This window comes from Medicago sativa, chromosome 6, assembly GCF_051527215.1.
Source record: "Medicago sativa cultivar Bolivia chromosome 6, Bolivia_mono, whole genome shotgun sequence".
Lineage (NCBI taxonomy): Eukaryota > Viridiplantae > Streptophyta > Magnoliopsida > Fabales > Fabaceae > Medicago > Medicago sativa.
In genome coordinates, this window is record NC_140754.1 from 95,655,141 (window position 1) to 95,679,957 (window position 24,817).

The following is a 24,817-nucleotide window of genomic DNA, read 5'->3' on the forward strand; positions in this document are numbered from 1 at the left end:
TAACACAACATAATTTTCAAACATAACATTAATCAAATATAATTAAAAATTATCCAAATGTTACATCAATAATAACTACACCCGGACCACCGCCACCTCTGCCACCTCTGGCACCAATGCCACCCTCAGTAGCTCCCCGACGACGGTAAACCTTCCCATCATGCACCTCTTTCAACACATCCTCCAAATGTTGCCATTCCTCAGACCCTCGCGGCACCAGACCACTGGACATCACAACATACAAATGGTCTCTGATGCGGTTCATCCTTCCGCTAAGCTGTGAGTACCCATGCTCACCATCCTCCTGAGCAGCAAACGCATCAAGGACCTCACGCTCTGGTGGCCTCGGCACCAGTATCGGCATTTCAGGAAGAATCATGCGTGAATGAGACACCTAGTAAAACCACTCGATGTATCCATCTACTGCCTCAATGCAATGAATTGAACGTTGCCCCAACTGCTCAGGTGTCAGCATATGAACAAGAGCATGCTGAAAGCGGAGTGAGATTGTCCCCAAATTAGTCTTAGGAGGTGCAACCTCAACAGGATGTCTCGGTATGGTCTGAACCCACCCAAACTCACGAAGAACCCACCTCAACAGGATATCTCACTGTGCGGTCTCCGTATCTGAGCCATCCAGAGAAAAGGCTGACCCGCTCAAACGGACGTGCCTGACGGTGCTCTCTATATGGGGCCATGACAACCCCACTCAGATCCAGCTTATCCAGATGATTTCTGTAGTTGTCTGGTGCGCCAAAACCAAACAGTGGTATAAAAAGCATCGCACATGGATCCCGATCCTTCCGATATGATGCCTAGACATTCTTGTTTCCTATACCTTGGAAGTGTTGATACACCCAAGCCTTCAACAATGACAACCACATATAAATATACAAACAATAAACACTTACATTTAATATGAAAAACATGAATTTAAATTTATACCTGTAACAAAGTCAGGTATCCTGACACCTGACTGTAGTTCCAACATGTAGCCTTGTTAAGCTCCTTATATAAGTGAGCTAGTGTCGCAGCTCCCCATAAATAACCATCAACAAGATCCCCACAGCAGTGACACTCTTATCAGTGAAGAGCGTGATCCCCACCAAGTATAGCAAATATATGCGGACAGCCTGATCCAGCAACCTCCGCACCTCCTGAGTCACACCATACTCAGTCTCCAATGCCAACTGCTCCAACATACGGTTCTTGAAAATCCTCCTCAAGTAGCTGAATCGGCAATGTGCACCTTTGGTGCGAGTCACCTCATCTAGAGCTTCACCCGGATCAGACCCCAACTGCTCCACCATCCACTCCACCGCGTCGTCCCGTGTGATAGAACTATGGGACAGAAACATGCCATCAATGGGGAGATGCAGCAAACTGGACACATCATCAAGTGTCACTGTCATCTCCCCAAACGGAAGGTGGAAACTCAAAGTCTCCTCGTGCCACCTCTCCACAAAAGCACAAATCATACCGTGGTCAATCAGACTGTAGCTGGTATCCTAAAGCCAACCAAGACCGCTGCACTGCATTTTGGCTTCCCACCACCGTGCAACCATGATAGGGGTTGTATCGTCATCATGCATCGTCATAATCTTCTTTCCGTTGTTGATGCATTTTATATTGCCACGCCACTGCAAATAATAAAAAATGATACCTAAACATCAGTTTACACTCATGGCTTCACAAACAGAGCAGTTCAACAATTTATTAAAGTAACATTAATAAACATCAGTTTCAAGAATATAAACATCATTTTCACAAAGATTAACAACATATTAAAGTAAGTTTAACATTAATAAATACCTCGTCATCAAATGCCTTCTTGGCCACGTGCACATGGTACCTCCACAGGAGGCTAGTGTCGTGTGGACCACCGGGGTAGTCATGAAGTGGTTCAGGGTCTACCACACGCTTCTTCTTCGTCCGCCTTCGCAGCGGCTGCGCGTCTTCCATATCCTCCTGCATTGCCTCAAGCTCCTCCTGAAACTCCTCCTCCTCCATTTGTTGTTGTTGAACGTCCATATTGTCATGCTCTTGCTCATACTCCGGTTCCAGCTGAGGCTCGACATTTGCACGGCGTCCTCTGCCACCCTACGCCTCGGAGGAACCAAACCTTCCTCCTCCATCCGTTGGGTACACTCCCTCCTACGCGAAGCATGCCCTGCCTCCCTTCCGCGCTGAGTAGAGGACGAACCTTCTGTAACATGCATATTAGAGTAATCAAATTAGGGTAATCAAACAGCACAAAACAGAAGCAAAAAAAAAACATTCTGGGGGTTTCCGGATTTCAATTGCCGGACTGCAACAATCTAGTCCGGAAAACGAAACCCGGATTGCTCCAGACCAGAATTCCAAAAAAAAAAAATCGGACAAATTAACCATGCATGTGTACAGAAATCGAACTAACCTTCCATGATGTTTGACAAGGGTTGAAATGCGGTCCTTTTAAGCAAGAAAACTCCAAATTTGGTGCAGATCTCTGGTTTACGGAATTTGGGATAATATATATATATATATATATATATATATATATATATATATATATATATATATATATATATATATATATATATATATATAGGTTTTGCTAGAAGCCACCCATGAAGGTGTCTTTTAGCAACCCACACCTCAATGTATGTTTTCCATTTTTTAGTTATAACTTTGCTAAAAGACACCTTCATAAAAATTAGTTGGTGTCTTTTAGCAAACGCTCATAGAATAACTTGCTAAAAGACACCTTCATAAAATGTGTCTTCTAGCAAAACTCTCTCTCTCTCTCTCTCTCTCTCTCTCTCTCTCTCTCTCTCTATATATATATATATATATATATAGATAGAGAGAGAGAGAGAGAGAGAGAGAGAAGAGAGAGAATGATGAAAGTGAAACTGTAAAACTGTAAAAATAGTGGGTGAAGTTCCTTTTATACTTCGCAATTGTCCGGCAAATATAATCCGGAATACATATAGATGTTTCCGTATTATATAATCCGAATGGGCATGTTGGTAATTTGCATAGGGCGCGTGAGAAGACCATAGGATGGGAAAAGTAAATCTCAATGACTAAACACAGCTATCAATCTCAAGACATATTTGAATTTACGTATTTGAATATGCAAAAATAATTTAACTTTATTTATTTTTTCTATAAAAATAGTTTACGTAAGGTTATGCGTAAGTGCATATAATGTTAAGCGTATGTGCTATAAGATGCAAACAAGTTGTTTATTTAAATAGGCCTTTAAACACTTTTAGAAAATACTGTTATGCATTTTTTTTGTCTTTTTTGTCACCCCTGTATTTTATGTTATTGTAAATTATTTTTAAATGAACATTGTAAACCATATATTTAAGGTATCTATGATGGTTATATCTGACTCAAGATATTAGTCTAAAGATCACTATAGTATACACTATAATATAATGTATATCAGGCATTACCACTACAAGAAATCTTGCATTTTGCCAGGGGCGGAAGCCCTGGCAAACTGCAGAAAGCCCTGGCAAATGGACGTTTGCCAGGAGTTTTGCCAGGGGCAGAATACCTAGCAAATCCGCTCATCGCAAATGACCCTGCCAGGGCTTTAGCTCCTGGCAAATGCGCTCCTGGCACAGCCCCTGGCACAACCCCTGGCAAAATGTATCTGCACAATTGCAGACTTCTCTGCCGCATTGTCTACTCAACGCAGGCTTTTGCAGATGTGTCAGCATCACATCAGTCTTTTTCAAAACATGACAGGGACTTTGCCAGGGGTTAACCCCTGGCAAATTGTGTTCGTTTAATTTTTAAAAAAACGTTTTTTATTCGTTTAAAAAATAATAATATTTAAATTTAATATTTAAAATAATTTTAAAAAAGAATTTAAATTTTATTTTCGAAAATAAATTAAATTTAATTATGAAAATATTTAAACTAAACGTTTTTAAATTGTTTTTTATTTCTTTTTTAAAAATTGATTTAATAATAAAAATTATTTAAAAAAACATTTTTAAAATGTTATTTTAATTTAATTGGTTTAGAAAAAGAAGTTAACAATGCAAATTAAAGTAATAGCACACATAAAATAATAAGTCCAGCAGCATTGAAATTAAAATTGTGCAAAATATGACATACATAAGTATCAAATAGGTAGAAATTGTACCGGGAAGTATAAGAAACTTCCGCAAATATTACCGACCAAGAAATTAAATAGATAAAGAGACATACATAACAGTGGGACTTCAAAAAAAAAATAACAGTGGGACTTCAATCCTCCTCCTCATCATCTTGATCATCCTCCTCATCTCTATCAACCGGATAAGGCTCAACATTGGGACTGAACTAGAAGATTTTAGTCATAGCAGGAGCAGCTGCACTACCCTGGGAGGATGCAGATGATCCCTGGCTAGAAGATGCATTAGAACTGACAGGCATGGGGTTTAATCCCGCTTCTGTTGCTGCGTCCACAACATGTGTACTATACTGCTTCATGTTGTTGCCCTTGCTCTTTCCTTTATGTTTCGGAGGCATTCCTAGATATTTATCAATAAGAAAAACATCATATCAAAACAATAAATCATCATAACACAATTAACATAGTAATTCTAACATCTTGGCAAAAAAATCATCTGAAAACTAAACTTATCCAGGGCAGGGTACTGAACCTAAACCTATACCAATTGGAACAAATAGGATTCGGAACAATTCTAGTATCAACAAGCGCAATCAAACACGATTAAGGTTTCATACACACAAAAATTTGCTTCAAAATCAAACTTTTTTAACCACTTTCTATCTTAACTAACTTGAGCTTATCTCGACTAAATTGAATTAAAAACTAACATGATTTTGAGGACTGACTTGAGGACTCATTTCACTTTCAATACTTGACTTGAGTTTGAGGACTAATTTGACTCAAAATACTCATTTAGGATTAGGACTATGAGCATAATTCTGATAGTTGAGAAACTAATATGATTGATAAAACTTGGATTCTCTATTATCTATGTAACCTTGAAATCACATTTTGGTTGTTGGGTTAATCTTAGAACTAAGAGTATTATCTCTTGGTTGCTAAATTAATATAATGGTTGAAATGCAGCCACTTATACTGATTGACTACTTTCTCTGAATTGATTGACTACTTTACAGTTGAAAGCACAACAAGAAAAAACAAAAATCTCATTTTAAAAGTGATACTTGAAAACCATAACAACAATATGAACATAACAACCGAATCAAAATAGCCACAGATATAAATGCTAATGATAATCAACCGAATCAAAATAAAATATTATATGTCGTTAATGCTAGATTTCACATGACCATCCACATAAGCAGGAAGAGAGCAACCAAAAGCAGCAAAGATACTTCAAATGTGAGAAGCTGTTACCTGCTACTGCGACTGCGACGACAACGCTCGAAATTTTCTCAAGTTCACTTGATTAACCTAAAATGCAATTTCATGTCATTATGTAGCTTCAACAAATCGTATAACTAAGATCAGATGTTAAAAAGCTGTTACCTGCTACTGCGACTGCGACGACAACGCTCGGAATTTTCTCAAGTTCACTTGATTAACCTAAAATGCAATTTCATGTCATTATGTAGCTTCAACAAATCGTATAACTAAAATCAGATGTTAAAATAGCCTAAATCAAGTTCAGCTTTGAAATTAAAATAATAAATGTAAATCCCCAAAAGTAAAGCATTGATCTCAAGACATGGGTGTGAAGATATGGGTGTAAAGCATTGATCTCAAGACATAACTTGCACAATATTTTACTGTTGTAAGTCAAAAGATAGATTCAAGCTAGTTATATTGATAAATAATGAAGATTACTACTAGCGAAACAGAATCATCACAATGTTCAACTACTGCAGTCCAAAATAGAAAAACAACAATAATCTCTAAACAGAATCATGCACATTTTGTACAGAAAAACTTATACAGAAAAAAAAAATTTAGGGCAAAAAACTAAGATCACAGTACCATCTTATTGTCACTAATTCAAGATCACAGTTTTAGGGCAAAAAAGCAATTGAGATAACAGTAAGAGTAAACATTACAGTAAACGAGGAACATTACAAAAGTTACAAAATAAAGCAATTGAGAAATCATGAACAAAATAAGCATCACAGTGAACAAGGAACGACAGCGGCGGTGACGAGTTACAGAAGTTACAAAATAAGCATCACATTTTCATCAGGATAAAGAAGATTGCAGATCTAAAGAAGTTACACATTGAAAGGGTTCGAGAAAATAAGCATAACATTGAAAGAAGCTACTCATTACAGATCTATGAACAAATTAAAATAAGCATCACATTGAAAGGGTTCAAGAAGTTACAGATCTAGAGAACATTTCGGAAAGAGAGAAAACACGAGGTCAATAAGTGACAAACCTGATGAACGGCGGCGGTGAGGAACAACGACGGCGTTTGACGGTGAAAGAAGGAAGCAGCGCTCTTGAGAGAGTGAAGGAAGGAAGAGAAAAGCTTAAGGAAGGCGCCGCTGGTAAGAATGAAGAATGAAGGAAGGAAGAGAAACGGTGAAGCTTTTAGGGATTTTATGGTTTGATGAAAATGTCAAAAATACCCTTGTTTTTTTCTTAAACCCAAGGACAACCTTGTATTTTCACTTAAAATGCAATAGCGGTTATAAACCGCTACGTAACGTTGCGCCGTTATTGGCCGCTATTAACTACTATGAATTAAACAACGCACATATTCATTCATATTAAAAATAATATCATTGCAATTAGAATAATATAAAACTAAGTCAACAATACACCAATTATAATAATACAACAATACATTAATTATAATCCAAAAACACTTTCATTGACTTGATCCCCTTCATCCAGACCCCCTTCAATATTAGGCTCTTCCAAACCAACATCATCCTCGTCATTTTCATCTTCATTAGGAGCTAACAAAACAGCTGAATCAACATGATCCCCTTCAACTTGTGCATCACGCCAACCTGTGACCGGCTCAACTTCAATTAACTCATTAACATTTGAAATTTCATCAATTTGCTCAACTTCATCAGTTGGATCTTCAGTCTCAATGCGACCCCTTGGTTTTGTTTTGATTGCAACCGACCACCCTCGTTTGCGTGGTTGCGTTGGGGGATAAGGAACATAGTACACCTGCCTAACATTATGTGCCATGATAAACGGATCATACACATTATACTATTTGTCCACTCGAATGTCAACATTGTGGCTTATTTTGTTCATTTTTGTCCACCTAGGCGAGGGATCAAACCAGTCACAATAAAATAACACCACTTTATCCTGATTGTAAAATAACTCTTAAACATGTTTGATCACGCCATAAAGCATCAGCGACCATATCATTCATCATGTTGAATTGTTCATCGTTGAATTGCTCGTTGTCATCCACGTTCAATAAACACTTTTTATACTTTTTCATTTAAGTTATTTTTTTAATTCTAATTACTTATAATAAAATCAGTTTTATACTTATTCATTTAAATTATTTTTTAAATTCTAATTACTTATAATAAAATCAGTTTTATACTTATTCATTTAAATTAATTTTTTAATTCTATTTACTTATAATAACATCAGTTTAATACTTATTACACCAATAAATTAAAAAATTTAATAAATAACATATTTTTTAATTAAACTTTAAAAAATACGGTATTAAATAATAAAAACATTTTTTATAAAAAAAAAAAATTCGATTCTGGTTTTTCTTTTGTTTTAACATATATATCAAATAAAAAGAAACTAATAGATCTAATAAAAAAACTAATAGATCTAATAAAAAAACACATATTCAACATACATTTAAAAAAAACATATATTCAAGAGATGATCTAGACAAAAACAAACATATATTCAACATGCATTAATACTTAGTTTCACAAAAAAAAAAAAACATGCATATTTATTATTAAATACAACAACATATATAAAATTATATGCCAATATAAGAAAATAAAATAGAAGCATAAAAATGTAAGTGTAGTAATTTACCAAAGTGAAAGAAATTAGTGTTGTTGAAGAGTGTTTTGTGGAGAGTAATTTTTGGTGGTTTATGTTCTCTGTTAAGAAGAGAAATTTTTTCCTCTAAGTGTTGTGACCGAAATGAAATGGAACGATTCTCTAAATGATTGTATAGATGCAATTTGTCAGGGGTTATCCGAGGGTCTTGCCCCTGGCAAACCGCCACAGAGCTCTAGTCAACTCATTTCAGCCCTACAATAATGGCTATTCACGTAGCCTTTGCAGGCTGTGCTGACAAATTTGCAGGCTTAGCAATTTGCCAGGGGTTTTTTGTGGCACAACCCCTGGCAAAGTGTTGTACCGTCCTGCTTTTCCTGACCACACAAGAATCTTTTCTGATCAAGACATTTTGCCACGACATTTGTGAGGGGTTGCCCCTGGCAAATTTGCCAGGAGTTTTCCCTGGCATAGCTCCTGGCAAATTTGCCAGGACTACTTGCTCCTGGCATTGTTCCCTGGCAATATGCAAGATTTCTTGTAGTGTATACCATAAGTATAATTCAGGCATAACTTAAAGATCATTCTAAAGTTATCCAAAATCAAACGTTGTTTTGAGATATCATATTAGCCAAGGTGATGATATATAGAACAGAAGAGAAAGGAAAACAAAGTAAAGTAAATATCTTACGATGTATTTGGATGAAGAAATTGAAAACTCTAGGTAATTTAAATTAAAAGTAATTCAAATGTTTCAATTGAATTCACTTCATTTATAACTTTTTTTGTTTGGATAGAGTAATCTGTGCCAAAGTGAATTCACTTCACATATACTCATATTAGCTAAGGTGAATTATTTTTTTATAAATTCAAAAGTTTTGGGTAAAAATATAACTATGTAAAGAAAAGATGTTCAAAATGAAAACTTCTAAAATTCTGTGCCAAATTTGAAATTTTGGGAAAGTTGGGAGATGCCAATTTTGAAAATTTTAAAATTAAGAGGAACCGCTTTGCAAAATTGGAAAATTTATAGGGACTAATCGACAAAATTTGAAGCGTATAAGGACAAATTTGCAATTTAAGAAAAATGTTTTTTATTCCTTCCAATTAATGAGAAAATTGTAGAAAATATTTCTTCATTCATTTATTTTATAAGCTAAAGAAAGAATTTAAAATTGTTAGTTTTTAGGTAATATTTAAAATTCCCTAAATTTAACTTTAACAGGATACCTCAGAATATCACTTCATTTGAACATTTTCCAAATTTATTATCCAAATAAAATAATTTATATTGAATAATTTGAATTTCCTTACAAAATCATATATTACATCACAAATTTTCTTATCCAAACACACTCTCAAAGTTTCAATAAAATAAGAGTTTTGTTATTTTATAGTTAAGTATGGACGAAAAATTATAAGAAAATGGACATGATGGGAGGAATTTTATGATGGGAGTTGAAAGCACAACCACAACCAAATTCTACCGCTCGGCCACGTCTTCAATTATGAAAATATTAGGATGCTTCCAACATATATGCGTATTTTTCATGCATTATATATATAAAAAATAAAAATAAAAAATTGGACCCCTAAAATTTGGAGGCCCAGCTCCTTAGAGCTGTTTGCACCCCCCAAGAACGGCTCTGCTAAGTAACAATAACAAAAGCAAAAATTCTTAGAAATACAAGGCTAATTAACAATAATAATAGCAAAGTAATATTTACATATTATCCAACAACTGAAGGTCCATTTACTTCAGTTACAAAGTGGTGCTGCAGTAAAGTCTCTATTGTTTCATACTTTCATGATATGTTATAATATCAGTTTTGTTGTGGTTTCTCTATGTGATTTTAGTATTAGAACTGCACCATTTCTTGTATTTTGCTTTCAAGAATTGCATGTTGCTATTCTTATGTTCTCATCCTTATAGTGCTAGAACTTATATGTGATTCATTTTTCACTTGTACAATTGAACTCAAGTTGTGCTCTCAAAATTCTAACACACTTTACCTGTATAGGTATAATATTGAAAACACATGCCACGCTAGGTTTTCCAAATTTTGCTGCCTATTCATAACCCTACTATTTCCATGTTTCGATTTTGCTTGTGGTTTGTCAGTTTTAGTCGGTGGTGTCAACCTAGTTGAGATTAGTAATCTTTACTAATGCTGCTTGCTTCTTCGCGTAAACCGAAGAAAACAACAATGATACTTCAACACCTCTAAATTTCATACGTATATTCAACACCTCATTTTATCTTTTATCTCCCTCTTCTTATCACATAACCAACACATTACATTTATCACGTTACTCCCGTTTTCTCTTTCTTTCAATGTGTAAACACACATATAGATGTACACCAAACATTTTCCTATTGAAAAAATAAATTAAACACTAGTTCATTGTTATTAGACTATGTTTTATAGAGTGAAAGCATAACCATAATGCATGTCATGTGTGTCTGTAAAGAAGTTCAAAACCTTCCTAGTTCCTCGTTAAGTGCTTTGAATTTTGTTTACTCAGGTTTCTGAAATCACAGAATATCTTGGAGCTATCGCAACCAACGATACCAGTTAATAATATCAAACAATAATTGAGAAAGTATGTTATGGTCATGTACTACAAAGTGACAGTACTTCATCAATTTCTTGGCACCACTAGTATATGGAACAAAACAAACCCAGTACACTTTCTCAATGATCACTTCCATTATATGGTCCACCAGTTTTCCATATGAATGGTGTTTCATTTTAATTTAAAGGATCTTGCTACAGAATCATTCATGTGTCCCCTAAAAAAAATAATCATTCATGTGTGTACAATATGAGAAGGGAAGTTTATGTGTAAAAACTTTACAAAATAGTAATTCTCTATCTCTTGTTTAGAACCAAAAAGTGGAAGGTGAGAACAATATTGGTGATGGATCTTGTTATAAGAAAACTAAATAGCAAAAATGTCTCTTTCATCTTTACTGTTTTTCACTATTATATTCCACATGCAAATGTACGTGAATATTTTTTCAAAATTTTAATTACACGCAATTTTTTTCTTTCTTTTATTTATTTATTTGTTTTAATTTTACTGGTAGTTTTTAATAAATATTTATAATAAAAAATATTATCAATAACGGTAGCACTAATGATAATTTTTTCTTTCTTTCTTTTTTTTTTTTTTTTTTTATTTTGAGAAAAATGAATTCTAGAGAGAGGAGAGAGAGGCTCTGGAGATCAACTTTTCACTATTCACCCGCCACCTACTAACCTTTCTTCAACAGTAATCTTCCCCACCGCCATCACCGATCATCTTTTTCCTTCACCCGATCCATCATGCAACCCTTCAACATCCCTTGGTCCTTCTTAGACTACACTGATCCAGCCGTAATCCAACCTAAACCCTTATCTAAATCAACTAAAACCTTTGCACAAGCCCTTAACAATGTTTGTACTGTTCCAGAATCTCAACTACCCCAACCCTGTGTTAAAGGAGGAAATTTAGCCATCGAAATTCCAGAAGATGAATACTTAGCCGGTCTTAATGGCTGCAAACACAACTTGCATGGGAGAATCATTTGGCCTAAGGGTTCTACTCCGCTGACTGCACTGGGTTTGAAAAACAAGCTTGCTTCGATGTGGAAAGATCTTTCAAGATGGGGAGTGACTTCTATTGGTAAAGGTTACTACGAATTCTCCTTTTCATCTGTTGAGGATGTCAGGAGGGTTAGGTCAGTGGCCTCTTGGAACCTGAACCCAGGATTCCTGAAGCTTTTTGCATGGCAAAATGATTTTAGCCCTAACTCACAAAAAACCACTTCTGCACAAGTTTGGGTCCGTATCTATGGTTTGGCGCAGGAGTATTGGAGACCAAAGATCATTACAGCTATTGCCAGTAGTATTGGCTCTCCCATCACCATAGATGCCATAGCTTTCAAACCTATGTTTGAAAGAACTTTTGGCCAGTATGTTAGGGTCCTTTTTGATCTAGACATCTCACAAACCCTAAATTATCAAGTCCTAGTTGAAAGGAAGGGTTATGCTTTTTTCGTGGAACTGGACTATGAGAATTTACCACAATTTTGCAATCATTATAATATGGTGGGACATTCTATGAATAACTACAAGAAGTTAAATGCTGCTGATGAAAGGATGCCTGAAAATGAGAAGAGAAGCAACCCTATAACAAGAGGAACCAAAGCAAAAGTTTATGCCCAGAAGAAAAATGGTAATCTGCAGCAGGGCATTGAGAATGGAGGAAACAAAGACAGTCTTTCAGTTGAACCTGAAGCTGATTTGAATGGGAACTTAAGCAATAGTCAGGGGCAGATGGCCAATGCAGTGATTGAAGTTGAATTGATACAGTCACAAAACAGAGATAACAATGAAGACATAGCACATAGATATGATTTGGAACAGCATAATAGCTTTGCAGCTTTAGAGAATGATAGTGAAGAGGAAGCAGAAAATCATCATGAAGTGGTGATAGCTAGAAGCAATAGAAACAATGATAACTTCACTGTTGAAGTGGATGATACAAGTCATGAAGATTCAGCCTTTGTGGATGCTACTCAATTTGTTGATGAAGAAGAAAGCTCAGAAGGTGAGGAATCTCAGTTTCAGCAACAGATCACCCCTACTAGAGTTCAAAAAGATATGGAGTTTTTGAAAGCATCTTGGGCCAATATGGCTGAAGAGGAACCTGCTGAGAAGAGGTTACTTCAAGACTTGGAGCAGGATGAGGCTGGCGCTTCTGATGGCTTCCATATAGTGCAAAACAAGAAGAAATCTCCAAAAAAGAAAAGAGCTTCATCTAATATTCCAATAACCAGATCAAAGGTTTGTCAAACCAAACCTTCTAAATGAAGACACTCTTCTGGAATATTAGGGGTTTGGCTAATTCCCCCTCTAAATTAGCTCTTATGAGATTGATTAAAGTCAATAAGCCTGAGTTGGTGTTTATTGCTGAACCTTGGATGTCTTATGATAAATTCCCTAGCAGATGGCTTAACAGGTTAGGTTTAAAATTGTTTTCTGTGAACCATAGAGATAACTTGAACCCTAACCTTTGGTGTATCTGTTCTACTCATTTAAACCCCACAGTAATTTCCCTCTCTGACCAGTATGTTGCTTTTACTATTACTGAACATAATAAAACTTTTGGTATGGCTGCAATCTATGCTTCTACCTGCTATATCAAAAGAAGAACCTTATGGAATGATCTTACAAACCTTTTCAACCAACTTAACCTTCCCTTTTGTCTTATAGGAGACTTTAACACCATCCTAGAAGCCAATGAGCATAGAGGTAGGCTTGCTCCAGCAAGATTACCTATGAATGATTTTCAACAGTGGTCCAATCTTAATGATTTATTTCATTTACCTACTAGAGGAGCCAGTTTCACTTGGGAAAATAGAAGAGGTGGCAGATTTTACACTGAAAGAAGACTTGATAGGGCTATTTCCAATCATGCTTGGTTAGATTTTTGCACATCCCTGTCTTGATCCACTCTCCTTAGAACCAATTCAGACCATTATCCTTTACTTCTTGATTTTCAATTTTCTGATTGCACTTTCAAGTCTCAATTTAGATTTATGAAGATGTGGTCTCTTCATGATAGCTGTAAAGAAGTCATCTCTTCTTGTTGGAACAATAGAGTCATTGGTTGCCCTATGTATGTTTTAAACAAGAAACTTAAATTACTGAAGAACACCTTAAGAGATTGGAACAATTCCACTTTTGGAAATGTTCATTTTCTAGTGGAAGATGCTGAAAGTAAAGTTGCTGCAATCTAACACACTATCCAACAAAATGGACATACTGATGAATTGATGAACCAAGAAAAAGAGGCCCAGTTGAAGTTAGAAATTGAATTGAAAAAACAGGAGTGGTTTTGGCAAGAAAAGGCAAAAATTAACTGGCATGTGGAGGGAGACAGAAACACTGCATACTTCCATAGACTCACAAAGATCAAGAATGCCAATAAGCTCATCTCTTCTCTCAGAATTCATGATACTTTAGTCACAGATCCAGAACAAATTTCAGATCATGTGGTTCAATATTATAAAAATTTGTTTGGTACTAACTCTGTTGTTTTGCAGGACCAGTTACTTGTGCAGGAAGCTATTCCTAACTTGGTGGATGATAGTGTAAATACAATGCTGACTATGTTACCATCTCATTTGGAAATAAAGAATGCAGTCTTTGGTCTAAACACTGATGGGGCACCAGGTCCAGATGGCTTTGGAGCCTATTTCTTTCAAACTTATTGGGACATAGTCTCAATTGATGTCATCAATGCAGTTACTGAGTTTTTTACCACAAGCTGGCTTCTTCCAAACTTCAATGCAAACACACTGATTCTAATTCCAAAAACCAACAATTCAGACACAGTAGATCAATATAGACCAATTGCAATGGCCAACTTCAAGTTCAAAATAATTTCTAAAGTTTTAGCTGACAGATTAGCAACAATCATGCCACATATAGTTTCAACTGAGCAGAGAGGCTTCATACAAGGAAGAAACATCAAGGATTGCATCTGTTTAGCTTCTGAAGCTGCAAATCTTCCCCACAAGAAGTCATTTGGGGGAAATTTAGCCTTAAAGATTGACATCTCTAAGGCATTTGATACTTTAGATTGGCAGTTTCTTCTAACAGTCCTCAAATGCTTTGGATTCAATGATAAATTTTGCAAATGGATAGAGGTTATTCTTAATTCAGCAACACTTTCAATTAGCATTAATGGTAGCCAGCATGGCTACTTCCACTGTAATAGAGGAGTGAGACAGGGAGATCCACTGTCCTCTCTCTTATTTTGTCTAGCAGAAGATGTCTTAAGCAGAAGCATCTCAAAATTAGTGGATGATGGTAAAGTAGATTTGATCAAAACTTATATAATATGCTTGAAATTCCAAATATTTCTAAATGTGTTTTATTGCATGTAGCAAAAGCTGTTGTGAAAAATCCATGACCTTTGCTTTGATATAGGACCATGTACAGTTGATTCAGATTATTGCTTCGAATATTGTAAAACGTCAAAGGGCATCCAAGTAGGAAAGTGTTCACTAGAGACGGGGAAATGGTGTTGCAATAATATTGGATAGATTAGGGATGGCAATTGGACCCATACCCTATGGGCACCCGCAAAAAATATCAGCTATGGGTAGGGTAAAATCCCGCTTTAATGGGTATGGGCTTGGGTATGGGTAGTTATCCGTAGTTTGAATGGGTATGAGCACGGGTATGGACACCGTACTACCCAACCCCGCAACCCGCATATATGTATTTATATAATATGATAAATAATTTATTTATTTTTTGTGTACAATTAATTTATTTATTTAACTATTTAAGCCTAAACCTAAACCTAAAACAACTTAATACAGTAACCATACCCCTCCTGCTGCGTTAAATCTCTGCCGTTGCCTGCCTTTCTTTGCTTTTTGGCTAAATACTACGATTCGTACTATTTTATGAGTTGATTTAAAAAAAATTATCATAGTTTTATTTCAATTGTGATGTTTTTTATTGTCTTTTCATAGTTAAAGTGCGGGTAATGGGTGCGGGTATGAGCACTTAGGTGCCCATAGGGTATGGGGGAAGGGCACTAAAGTTGTTGCCCACGAGGGTACGGACCCGGATACGGGTATTGTTTACAAACGCGGGTATGGGGATGGGTACTATGGTACCCTATCCATTGGGTACCCATTGCCTTCCCTAGGATAGATTGATATTTATCATTACAATTTTTCAATATGTTTGAATATAAGTGAGTAGTAACACTCTCTTTTAACATTTATTTTTTTATTGGATGAAATCAACGTAAGTCGTATCACTTTATAGGGTTTCATTTTTAAAATGAAAGACCTACATTGATTTCTCCTAATATAAGAGTGAGTGTTAAGAAGAGTCTAGATAGCACTTCTATTGAACAAGTATATTTATACACACCGTCTTTATGTATTTTATAAAAATAAATTGGAAAATTGTTATTTCAAATAAAAATAATATTGCCACAATTTTAAATCATTAATGAAAAGTTGTCTTCTTTTTTTTTTTTTTTTTTTTGGTGAAAATTCACAAGTGGTAAAATAGTAGAAGTTACCAATAAACTAAGCTCCCCAACTGTTCTTCCTCACAAGCAAACAAGCATCTACGCAATTTCCAAATACATTCAAATTACAACATTGTTGTTTGGTTGAGTTTTTCATTTTGGTGTTATGGGCAAATTTAGATTCTATAATTCGAAATAGCTAAAAAAAAAAATACTTCTGATTATAGAATTTGAGTAAGGCAAAATGAAGATTTTGGAGGGTGCATGGGAGGAGTCGATGGTGGAAAAAGATATTCTCATGCTTCAATATTTTTTTTTAAATAATTCTCATGTTTCAACTGGTGTAACCTCATTATGTTTTTCAAATATATCAACGAAGGCTAATATTACATAATCAATATTTGTTTAGTTAGATTATGAAAACATCGATAAAATTATTGGATTAGAACCTATCTATATTCCTAATATTTTATGTTAATTATACAGTCATGTATTAAAAATATCAAGGATTACTTACACATAAATAGAAGGCAAGCGGAAAATAAGTTGCACTGCTAGACCTTTTTGAATGACAAAATTCTTAGCATCACATACACACATGATGGAAAAGAGAGAGAGTGAAGGAAAATTATATTCTCATTGATAACTCTGTGAATTAAAAAATGAAGTCAGATATGTACAATTATATACTGATTAACTATATCTAACTAGGAGTAATAAGTACAGGCAAAGTCAGACCTCTATATTAACTAGGTGTAATAAGTACAAACAAAGTCAAACCTCTATACTAACTATGGTTAGTCAAATATAGATAATACCCTCCCTCAAGTTGGACTGTGTAGATTGCAAAGTCCTAACTTGGAAATAAAAGACTTGAAAGAGGTAGCATGTAATGGTTTGGTGAAGACATCAGCTAGTTGAGAAGCTGAGGGAACTGGTAGTAACCGGATGATTCCTTGTTGAATCTTTTCTCGTATAACATGGCAGTCAATTTCAGTGTGCTTGGTCCTTTCATGGAAAGTGGGGTTATGTGCAAGGTAAATAGCAGATTTATTATCACAGTAAAGAACTGAAGAAGCAGTAATAGGAGCAAGTAAATCTGCCAAAAGATAGTGAATCCATTGAATTTCCCTTGTGAGCTTGGCTAAGGCCCTGTATTCAGCTTCAGAAGATGAAGATGAAACAGTTTCTTGCTTCTTGGATTTCCGGGAAATGATGGCAGGACCAAGAAAAAGACAATATCCGGTGATTGACTTTCTGGTATCAATACAACATGCCCAATCAGAATCTGTAAATCCAGTTAGCTGAAAAGAATTCGCAACAGGGAAGAAAAGTCCTTGGGAAGGAGCAGACTTGAGATATCTAAGAATTTGAGTGGCAGCTTGAAAATGAGAATGTAGAGGCTTGGACAAGTACTGGCTAAGTTGTTGCACAGTATAAGCTATGCCAGGTCTGGTAGTAGACAAGTATATCAATCTACCTATAAGTCTCGGGTAAGCAGTTACATCAGGAAATACTCCACTTCCAGTGTTGCTGAACTTAAAAATAGGATCACAAGGAGTGGAGGCTGGTTTAGCCGCAAGCAGACCACTGTCATCAAGCAGGTCTAATGTATATTTCCTTTGATTTAAGACTATGCCACGACTAGATCTAGCAATTTCTAGACCAAGAAAAAATCTAAGAGCACCAAGGTCTTTGATACGGAACTTCTGATCCAAGACAGATTTAACAAAGGTAATTTCAGACATGTCATTTCCTGCCAGCACAATATCATCAACATATACTAAAAGAGTAGTGAAGGAAGTAGCTTTGGATTTGATAAAGAGAGAGTGATCAGCAGAAGACTGTTTATATCCAAGGGACAATAAGGTGTGAGTAAGTTTGTGATTCCATTACCTACTAGCTTGCTTAAGGCCATATAATGACTTATGTAATCGACAAACTTTGTTGGATAAATCTGAGGTAGAAGAAGATAATCCAGGAGGAAGTGTCATGTAGACTTCTTCACTTAAATCCCCATGTAAAAAAGCGTTGTTCACATCTAGTTGTTCCAAAAACCAACCTTTGGCAGCAGCAATTGCTAAGAGAACTCTAATCGTAGTCAATTTAGCAACAGGGCTGAAAGTTTCAAAATAATCTACACCTTCAAGCTGGGTGTAGCCCTTGGCAACAAGTCTAGCCTTGTGCCTTTCAGTAGAACCATCAGCATGATATTTAATTTTATAGACCCACTTACAACCAATGGGAGTTTTACCATTAGGAAGATCTACAATGGACCATGTATTATTCAAGGCCAAAGCATCAAGTTCAGCCTTCATAGCTTTCTGCCAACAGTCATGTTTAGAAGCTTGTAAAAAAGTTTTGGGTTCAGTGTGTATAGTAACTGCCAAACAAAAGTTTTTATATGCAGGAAAACAATTTTGATAAGATAAGACAGAAGATAAAGGATAAGGAGTGGAAGGAACATCACCTGAGGAGAGATTGGAGAAACTAGCCAATGAACAATGATAGTCATTCAAGTAACTGGGCCTAGTCGTGATTCTCGTTGAATGCCTAAGTGGAAGTCCAGGATTAGGTTCAGTTATGTTTGGGACATGATTGTCTGAATGTGTAATTTCGGGTTCAATGGGAGAAGGGGGAACAATAACAGGTTCTAATGGTGTGGGTTCTAAAGAATCTAAAGGTGTAACATTAGTATCAAGAAAGACATGTGGGATATCATTTGCAGAAGTAGTATTAGGATCAATAGGGTTAGTAGAAGAAGAAATATGAAAAGGAAAGTCATCCTCAAAGAAAATAACGTTCCTAGAAATGATCATTTGATGAGATTGCAAATCATACAAAATATAGCCCTTTACACCCTCTTTGTAACCAAGAAAAGCTGTTTTTCTAGCTCTATGATCAAATTTAGTGCGGTGAGCATGCAAAGTGGATGCATAGCACAGACAACCAAAAACCTTAAGATGCAAAAATGTGGGTGGTTGTTTATAAAGTAATTCATATGGAGTTTTATTATTTAAAAGAGGAGTAGTGGTTCTGTTAATGAGATGCACAAAATGTTGAACAGCAAAATTCCAAAAAGTTTTTGGTAAGTGTGCTTAAAAAACAAGGCTCTAGCCACATTTAAAATATGTTGATGTTTTCTCTCAACAGTGCCATTTTGTTAAGGAGTCTCAACACAAGTTCTTTGATGCACAATACCCTTGCTGGAATAAAAGTCATGCATGAGAAACTTAACACCATTATCACTTCGAAGACATTTTAATTTTGTATGAAATTGTGTTTCAATAAATGCAATAAAATGAGTGATATGTTTTCTTGTTTCAGCTTTGGATTTCATTAGGATGACCCAAGTAAACCTACTGAAATCATCTACAAGGGTTAAAAAATATCGATGACCAAAGATAGATGTATGAGCATATGGTCCCCAAATGTCAGCATGTAAAAGTTCAAATATACAAGAGCTTTTATTGATACTACTAAAATGAGGTAACATCCTTTGTCTGGAAAATTGACAAGCGTCACAAGGGACTTTATTATTATGAAAAGAAATAAAAGGAAATTGAGTAGACATACTTTGTTGTCTCTCAAGAGAAAGATGGCCTAATCTCCTATGCCACAGAAAACTATCCTTTGAAGATTTAGAAATTGAATTACATGAATGTTGTGTTGGGGAACATTATAAATAGGAGCAGAACTGCAAGAACCAGACTCAGATGTAGGAACTTCCATCATGTATAGTCCATGACTTAGGCTAGCTGAACCAATCATCCTCTTGGTATTGTTCTGCAAAAATGAACCAAACTCATCATTAAGACCTTTCAAAAAACGAATGGTATAATCTTGATCCCTAAACAGCCTTATAGATTGTATAGCACCACAAGAGCATTGAATCGAACACTTACATTGCGGTAATGGCCGGAAACTCTCTAATTCATCCCAAAGTGACTTCAATTGAATGTAATAATCTGAAATATCACGACTACCTTGCGACAATTTGTATATGTCTTCATGAAGATCAGCAATTTCGAACATGTCACCTTGATCAAATCGATCATGTAGATCCTTCCAAGCTGCTGATGCTGTGCGAAAAAAGATAATGGATTTTTGCACATTTGGTGAACACGATCGCTGCAACCAGGCAAGAATCATGCTGTTGCAGCGAAGCCACTGATTGTAGTGAGAATCCTGTTTCTCAGGAATGGGGATTGTGCCATCAACAAACCCTAACTTGTTCTTGCAAACCAAAGCCACACACATAGAGAGAATCCAGGACTGAAAATTCTTCGTTCCTTCGAGTAAAGGCGTGACAGGAACCACTGCAGGAGTTTCACTAGGATGGAGGTAAAAGGGATTCGTGGTGTTCGTCGCAAAATCGGCATAGGGATTGAGAATCTGGCTCGTTGTCATTGTGATGTAAATCACAAAATCAAGAATTTGAACCGATTGAAAGACAATTGGAGAAATAAATTTCAATCGAGTTGCAAAACAACGAAGGAAAGAAGAGGGAAAATTGAAGAAATTGCACCGATTGAAAGAAAATTGAAGAAATCAATTTCAATCGAATTGCAGAAAGAAGGAAATTGAAGAACGATGACAGAACCAGAACTCAAGATTTGAGCTCTGATACCATCTTAGCATCACATACACACATGATGGAAAAGAGAGAGAGTGAAGGAAAATTATATTCTCATTGATAACTCTGTGAATTAAAAAATGAAGTCAGATATGTACAATTATATACTCCCTCCGGTCTCAAATATAAGAAAAGATTCTTTTTTTAGGTTCATTGAATAATTAATGTATTTGCTTTACAATGTAGACTAGATACATTAACTACTCAATGAACCTAAAAAAGGAATCTTTTCTTATATTTGAGACCGGAGGGAGTACTGATTAACTATATCTAACTAGGAGTAATAAGTACAGGCAAAGTCTGACCTCTATATTAACTAGGTGTAATAAGTACAAACAAAGTCAAACCTCTATACTAACTATGGTTAGTCAAATATAGATAATAAAAATCAATCTTCGTAGGTTGTAATCTTTGGTCATGACGATCTCAAATCAAAAGTCTTATGGAAGGCCAACTCAAGAGTGAGTGGAGACAAAAGCAAATTTCGATACACCTTTTTGCTTTAAGTGAGAGAGGTAAGTTGAGCATTTGCTACCATATAAGACCTTTGTTTTAAGTAAGATTATGTTTTGAGACCTAAACCCAAAACCTCCCTAGTTTTAACTTGTTTTCTCTTATGCTGTTTGTGAAGAATATATTCCTCTATAATCTTGATTTGAAAATTGAATTTAACTGGTTTGAATTTGTTAACTCAAGGTTTAAAACCCACATAAATATCTTAGGCATATCACAACCAATGATAAAAGTTAATAATAATTAAGTATAATTTGGTCATGTACTAAAAAGTGACATTTCCACACTTCCTCAGATTCCTGCTACCACTTTCTCCTTTAAAAGTAACTACTTACATTTTCTCATAAAACAATGCCCACTTACATTTGTTTCTGTACTCCTTGTCGTCCACTGGTTTGCCAATATTGACTTTTCATTTTAAGTTAAAAAGTATTTTGCTAACAATGGCCCAAATACACATGTTAAATAATTAAATATATGAATTTTTTACGAGCTTAATTTTATATATTATCTGTGTAAATAATTTTTCACTATTGGCATATCACAATCAATTATGGTTGTACAAGATCCTAAAGGTAAATTTGGTGTATTCATAAAAATGAGGTTAAAATTTTGGGAAATACTATTTTTTGATCCCTTGTGTAGAACTGAAAAAAAGGCAACCAAGAAAAAAATTGCGGTGGATCTTTTATAAGATAAGAAAAACTAAATAACAGAAACTTTTATTTCAAGTTTATTTGTGGTGGGTCTTTTTTGTTTGACTTGTAAAATCATTTTTTATAGAGTGTTTTTTCTTTTTCATTATGAAAAACTTCCTTTCACTTTAAATATGTTCTTTTTTAAATATTTGTAGTCTGCTTATTTTTATTTTGTTTTACTAAAAATGGCATTCATTCAAATTGATAAAAATGCATCAAAAAACAAAATTAAAAAAGTCTACAACAGTACATAATGAATCTACAAACAAGCGCACAACAGCCAGATTAATAGCTTACAACGAAATAATGTGTACAATTATGGTAAAATCTACAAATGTAACAATAAACTGTTCGGATCGAATACTCGTACATCCGGATTCATAACATTGAATACGTCAAAATCATTGAATGAATATGATTTGAATATGAGTTAATTAGTTAATCTGAACTTAACAGATACTACAACAACACGGGAAAGTAGAACGACATCTCAAATAAAAAATAATAATTTAATATATGGAAACTCAATTATGTAAACAAAGGATGGAAAAAAAACGACCTAGAGGGGTGGCTTCAAAAAAAAAAAAAGGCTCTAAACCACCCCTCTCAAGTGATCAAGAAGAAAGAGTAGTGAGTGGCGGTTGTTAGGTTTAAATAATGATTTCTTTTCTTTTTTAAATCTATTGAAATATTTTGGTTCATTTTTTGTAGATGTTTTCAATGCAAATATTTAATGCTTGATTGGTCTTTTGGCCCCTTAGTTAATTTTTGAGTTTCGTCTCAAAACACTTAAAACGTACATAATAGTCTCTTAACTATGTCAAACAATTTGGTTCTATTATGTTAATTTTAACTCCAAATGTCTAATGTGGACCAACCTTAAAAATGGTCCACCATAGACCCTATTAATATTTGGAATTTAAACCATTTGATTTTTTTTAAGAAGATCATTGTATTATGCAGGTCTATTTTACCATACGGTGTGCCAACACTAATATATTTTTTTATTTCCCTTTCTTCATCTTCTATGTTTCACTTCTTCATCTTCTTCAACATAACATTCATCAACATTTGTCAATCTTCAAACTTTTAAACCCAAAACACCCAGAAAATTTAAAACTCAAATTTTTTTTTAAAAAGCTCAAGCATCATCTCTTCTCCTCTCAAAGACTCCTAAATTCAATCTTAAATCTCCAAAATCGATTTAATTAAAAAATGTAGCAATAAAAAAGATTAATCAAATTGAAGATGCTCTATTTTTTTTTAATCATTTTCTCTTCACTCTATCTATCTTGTTCCATGAGTTTCTTCTTAAGGCCAAACAAACCAATGAAGTGCAAATGTTTTATAGTAGTTCATAGTTTATACTCAATTTCAAGTTCATCTCAAAACAAAAGGTAGTAGTACACAACTGAGTCCCCTATTGATTATCTCCAACAAATCATTGCAATCTCAACAACCCTAAATGAATTTGGACCCCTTCAGATTGAAGAAATAATCAGCTTAGGCAATAGAATCATAACACCCTTTGAAATCGATCAAGCTTATTTTTATTCTACAAATACAAAACACATCAAAACAACACAACTTTAAACACACCTTAATTTTTCACTAATAATATGTAATATTAACCATTGATGCATAAATCAAATAGCTAATATTCTAACACATCTAGGATCAATTACCGTAAAAAAAAAAACACACACACACACACACATTTATGATCAATGGAATCCAAATAAAAACATAAAATGTACTATATCTTCGGAATTCACATTACCTCCGGTCAGTAATTTTTTGCATTCATGTAGTCGACAATAGTTGGATTTGAGATCGATAGATCCAAATTTCAATACATTATTTGATCATTTGAAAAGAAAAAAAAAACTAAAATACCGAGTTTAAAATCATTAGCGTCCGATTTTGATCCAACGGTTAAATTTCATATCTTCGTGGGTCAAATAATGACTACTTCAATTTTAAGCTCTAATTGCATCTTCCATTGTCTTCAAAGCTCCTTGCATTCTCTGACCCATCTCATCCAAGCCTGAACCAATGAATAAATCAAGATACTCCAATCTCCACCCTTCAACATGTTCAACTTCATATATCCACTCAATCTCACATCCATCATCTTTTGGCAAAACCCTAACAGTTGAAACATAGGAATTAAATCCAACATTTCCATCAACAATTGCATAGCTAAACACCCTTTGAATTGGATCAATTGAAAGAAGTTTCTGCTTAGTCCAATTCAAGTTTTGTTTGCCATGTTTATCAACTGGAGTCTTGAAACCGGCACAGAATCGGACACAACCGGGATTGCCAGATATTCCTTCCACTGGAATGCAATAAGAGAGAGTTGGAAACCATTTATCAAGACCAAAAAAATCCTCCAAGAGAGGCCATACTTGTTCTGCTTTGCATCCTACTAATTCTGTTTTGGCCTTGCCTTGCCATTTTTCTTTTGTTTGTTGAATAGTGTTCATGATTTCAAGTTAGGAAGTTGCAATGCCTCACAAACATAAGTTAGGATTATTTATACATATCTTATCAGCCTAAGCTTTTATATATGAATTTCAACTTAGGTAGCTGTAGTGCACTAAATATATTTGTGTGCTATAGAATCTATGCATGATTATAATATAATCATTGATTAAAATGTGCTTCTATTTATTTTAAAAGCAAATAAAAAGATATTGGCCAATTATTGTACTTCAGTTGGCAGCACACGCTACTTTTTGTTGTGGAATCAACAAAGTTTGATTTTTATATAATATATATATTTGAGAAAGGACAACGAGTTTTTAGTGTGACTAATTCTTTGTCCAAACATTAGTTTTGTAGTCGGTCCAACCTTTTGTTGAACATATCGAGTCTCGAGTTCCACGTGATTCAAAGGCTCTCTTACCTTGTTAGAGATTAATTAGAATTTTGCTCTCCACCCAGCACATTTTG

At 34.9% G+C, this 24,817-nt stretch overlaps 2 protein-coding genes and 1 long non-coding RNA gene across 3 annotated transcripts; 1 reads left to right on the forward strand and 2 right to left on the reverse strand.

The window, feature by feature from the left end:
- Positions 1-4,065: 4,065 nt before the first annotated feature.
- Positions 4,066-6,530, reverse strand: LOC146918514 (uncharacterized). Its single transcript, XR_015014329.1, has 4 exons — positions 6,390-6,530; positions 5,510-5,566; positions 5,378-5,434; positions 4,066-4,517 (listed from the first exon to the last, which is right to left on the reverse strand). It is a non-coding gene; the product is annotated as an uncharacterized LOC146918514 (long non-coding RNA).
- A 6,288-nt stretch (positions 6,531-12,818) lies between these two features.
- Positions 12,819-13,460, forward strand: LOC146918515 (uncharacterized). Its single transcript, XM_085722062.1, has one exon. It carries the CDS (start codon positions 12,819-12,821, stop codon positions 13,458-13,460), a length of 642 nt encoding a protein of 213 aa, XP_085578188.1.
- Positions 13,461-23,576: 10,116 nt separating this feature from the next.
- LOC146918516 (lachrymatory-factor synthase-like) lies at positions 23,577-24,440 on the reverse strand. Its single transcript, XM_085720150.1, has one exon. It carries the CDS (start codon positions 24,346-24,348, stop codon positions 23,839-23,841), a length of 510 nt encoding a protein of 169 aa, XP_085576276.1. The 5' UTR covers positions 24,349-24,440; the 3' UTR covers positions 23,577-23,838.
- Positions 24,441-24,817: the final 377 nt, after the last annotated feature.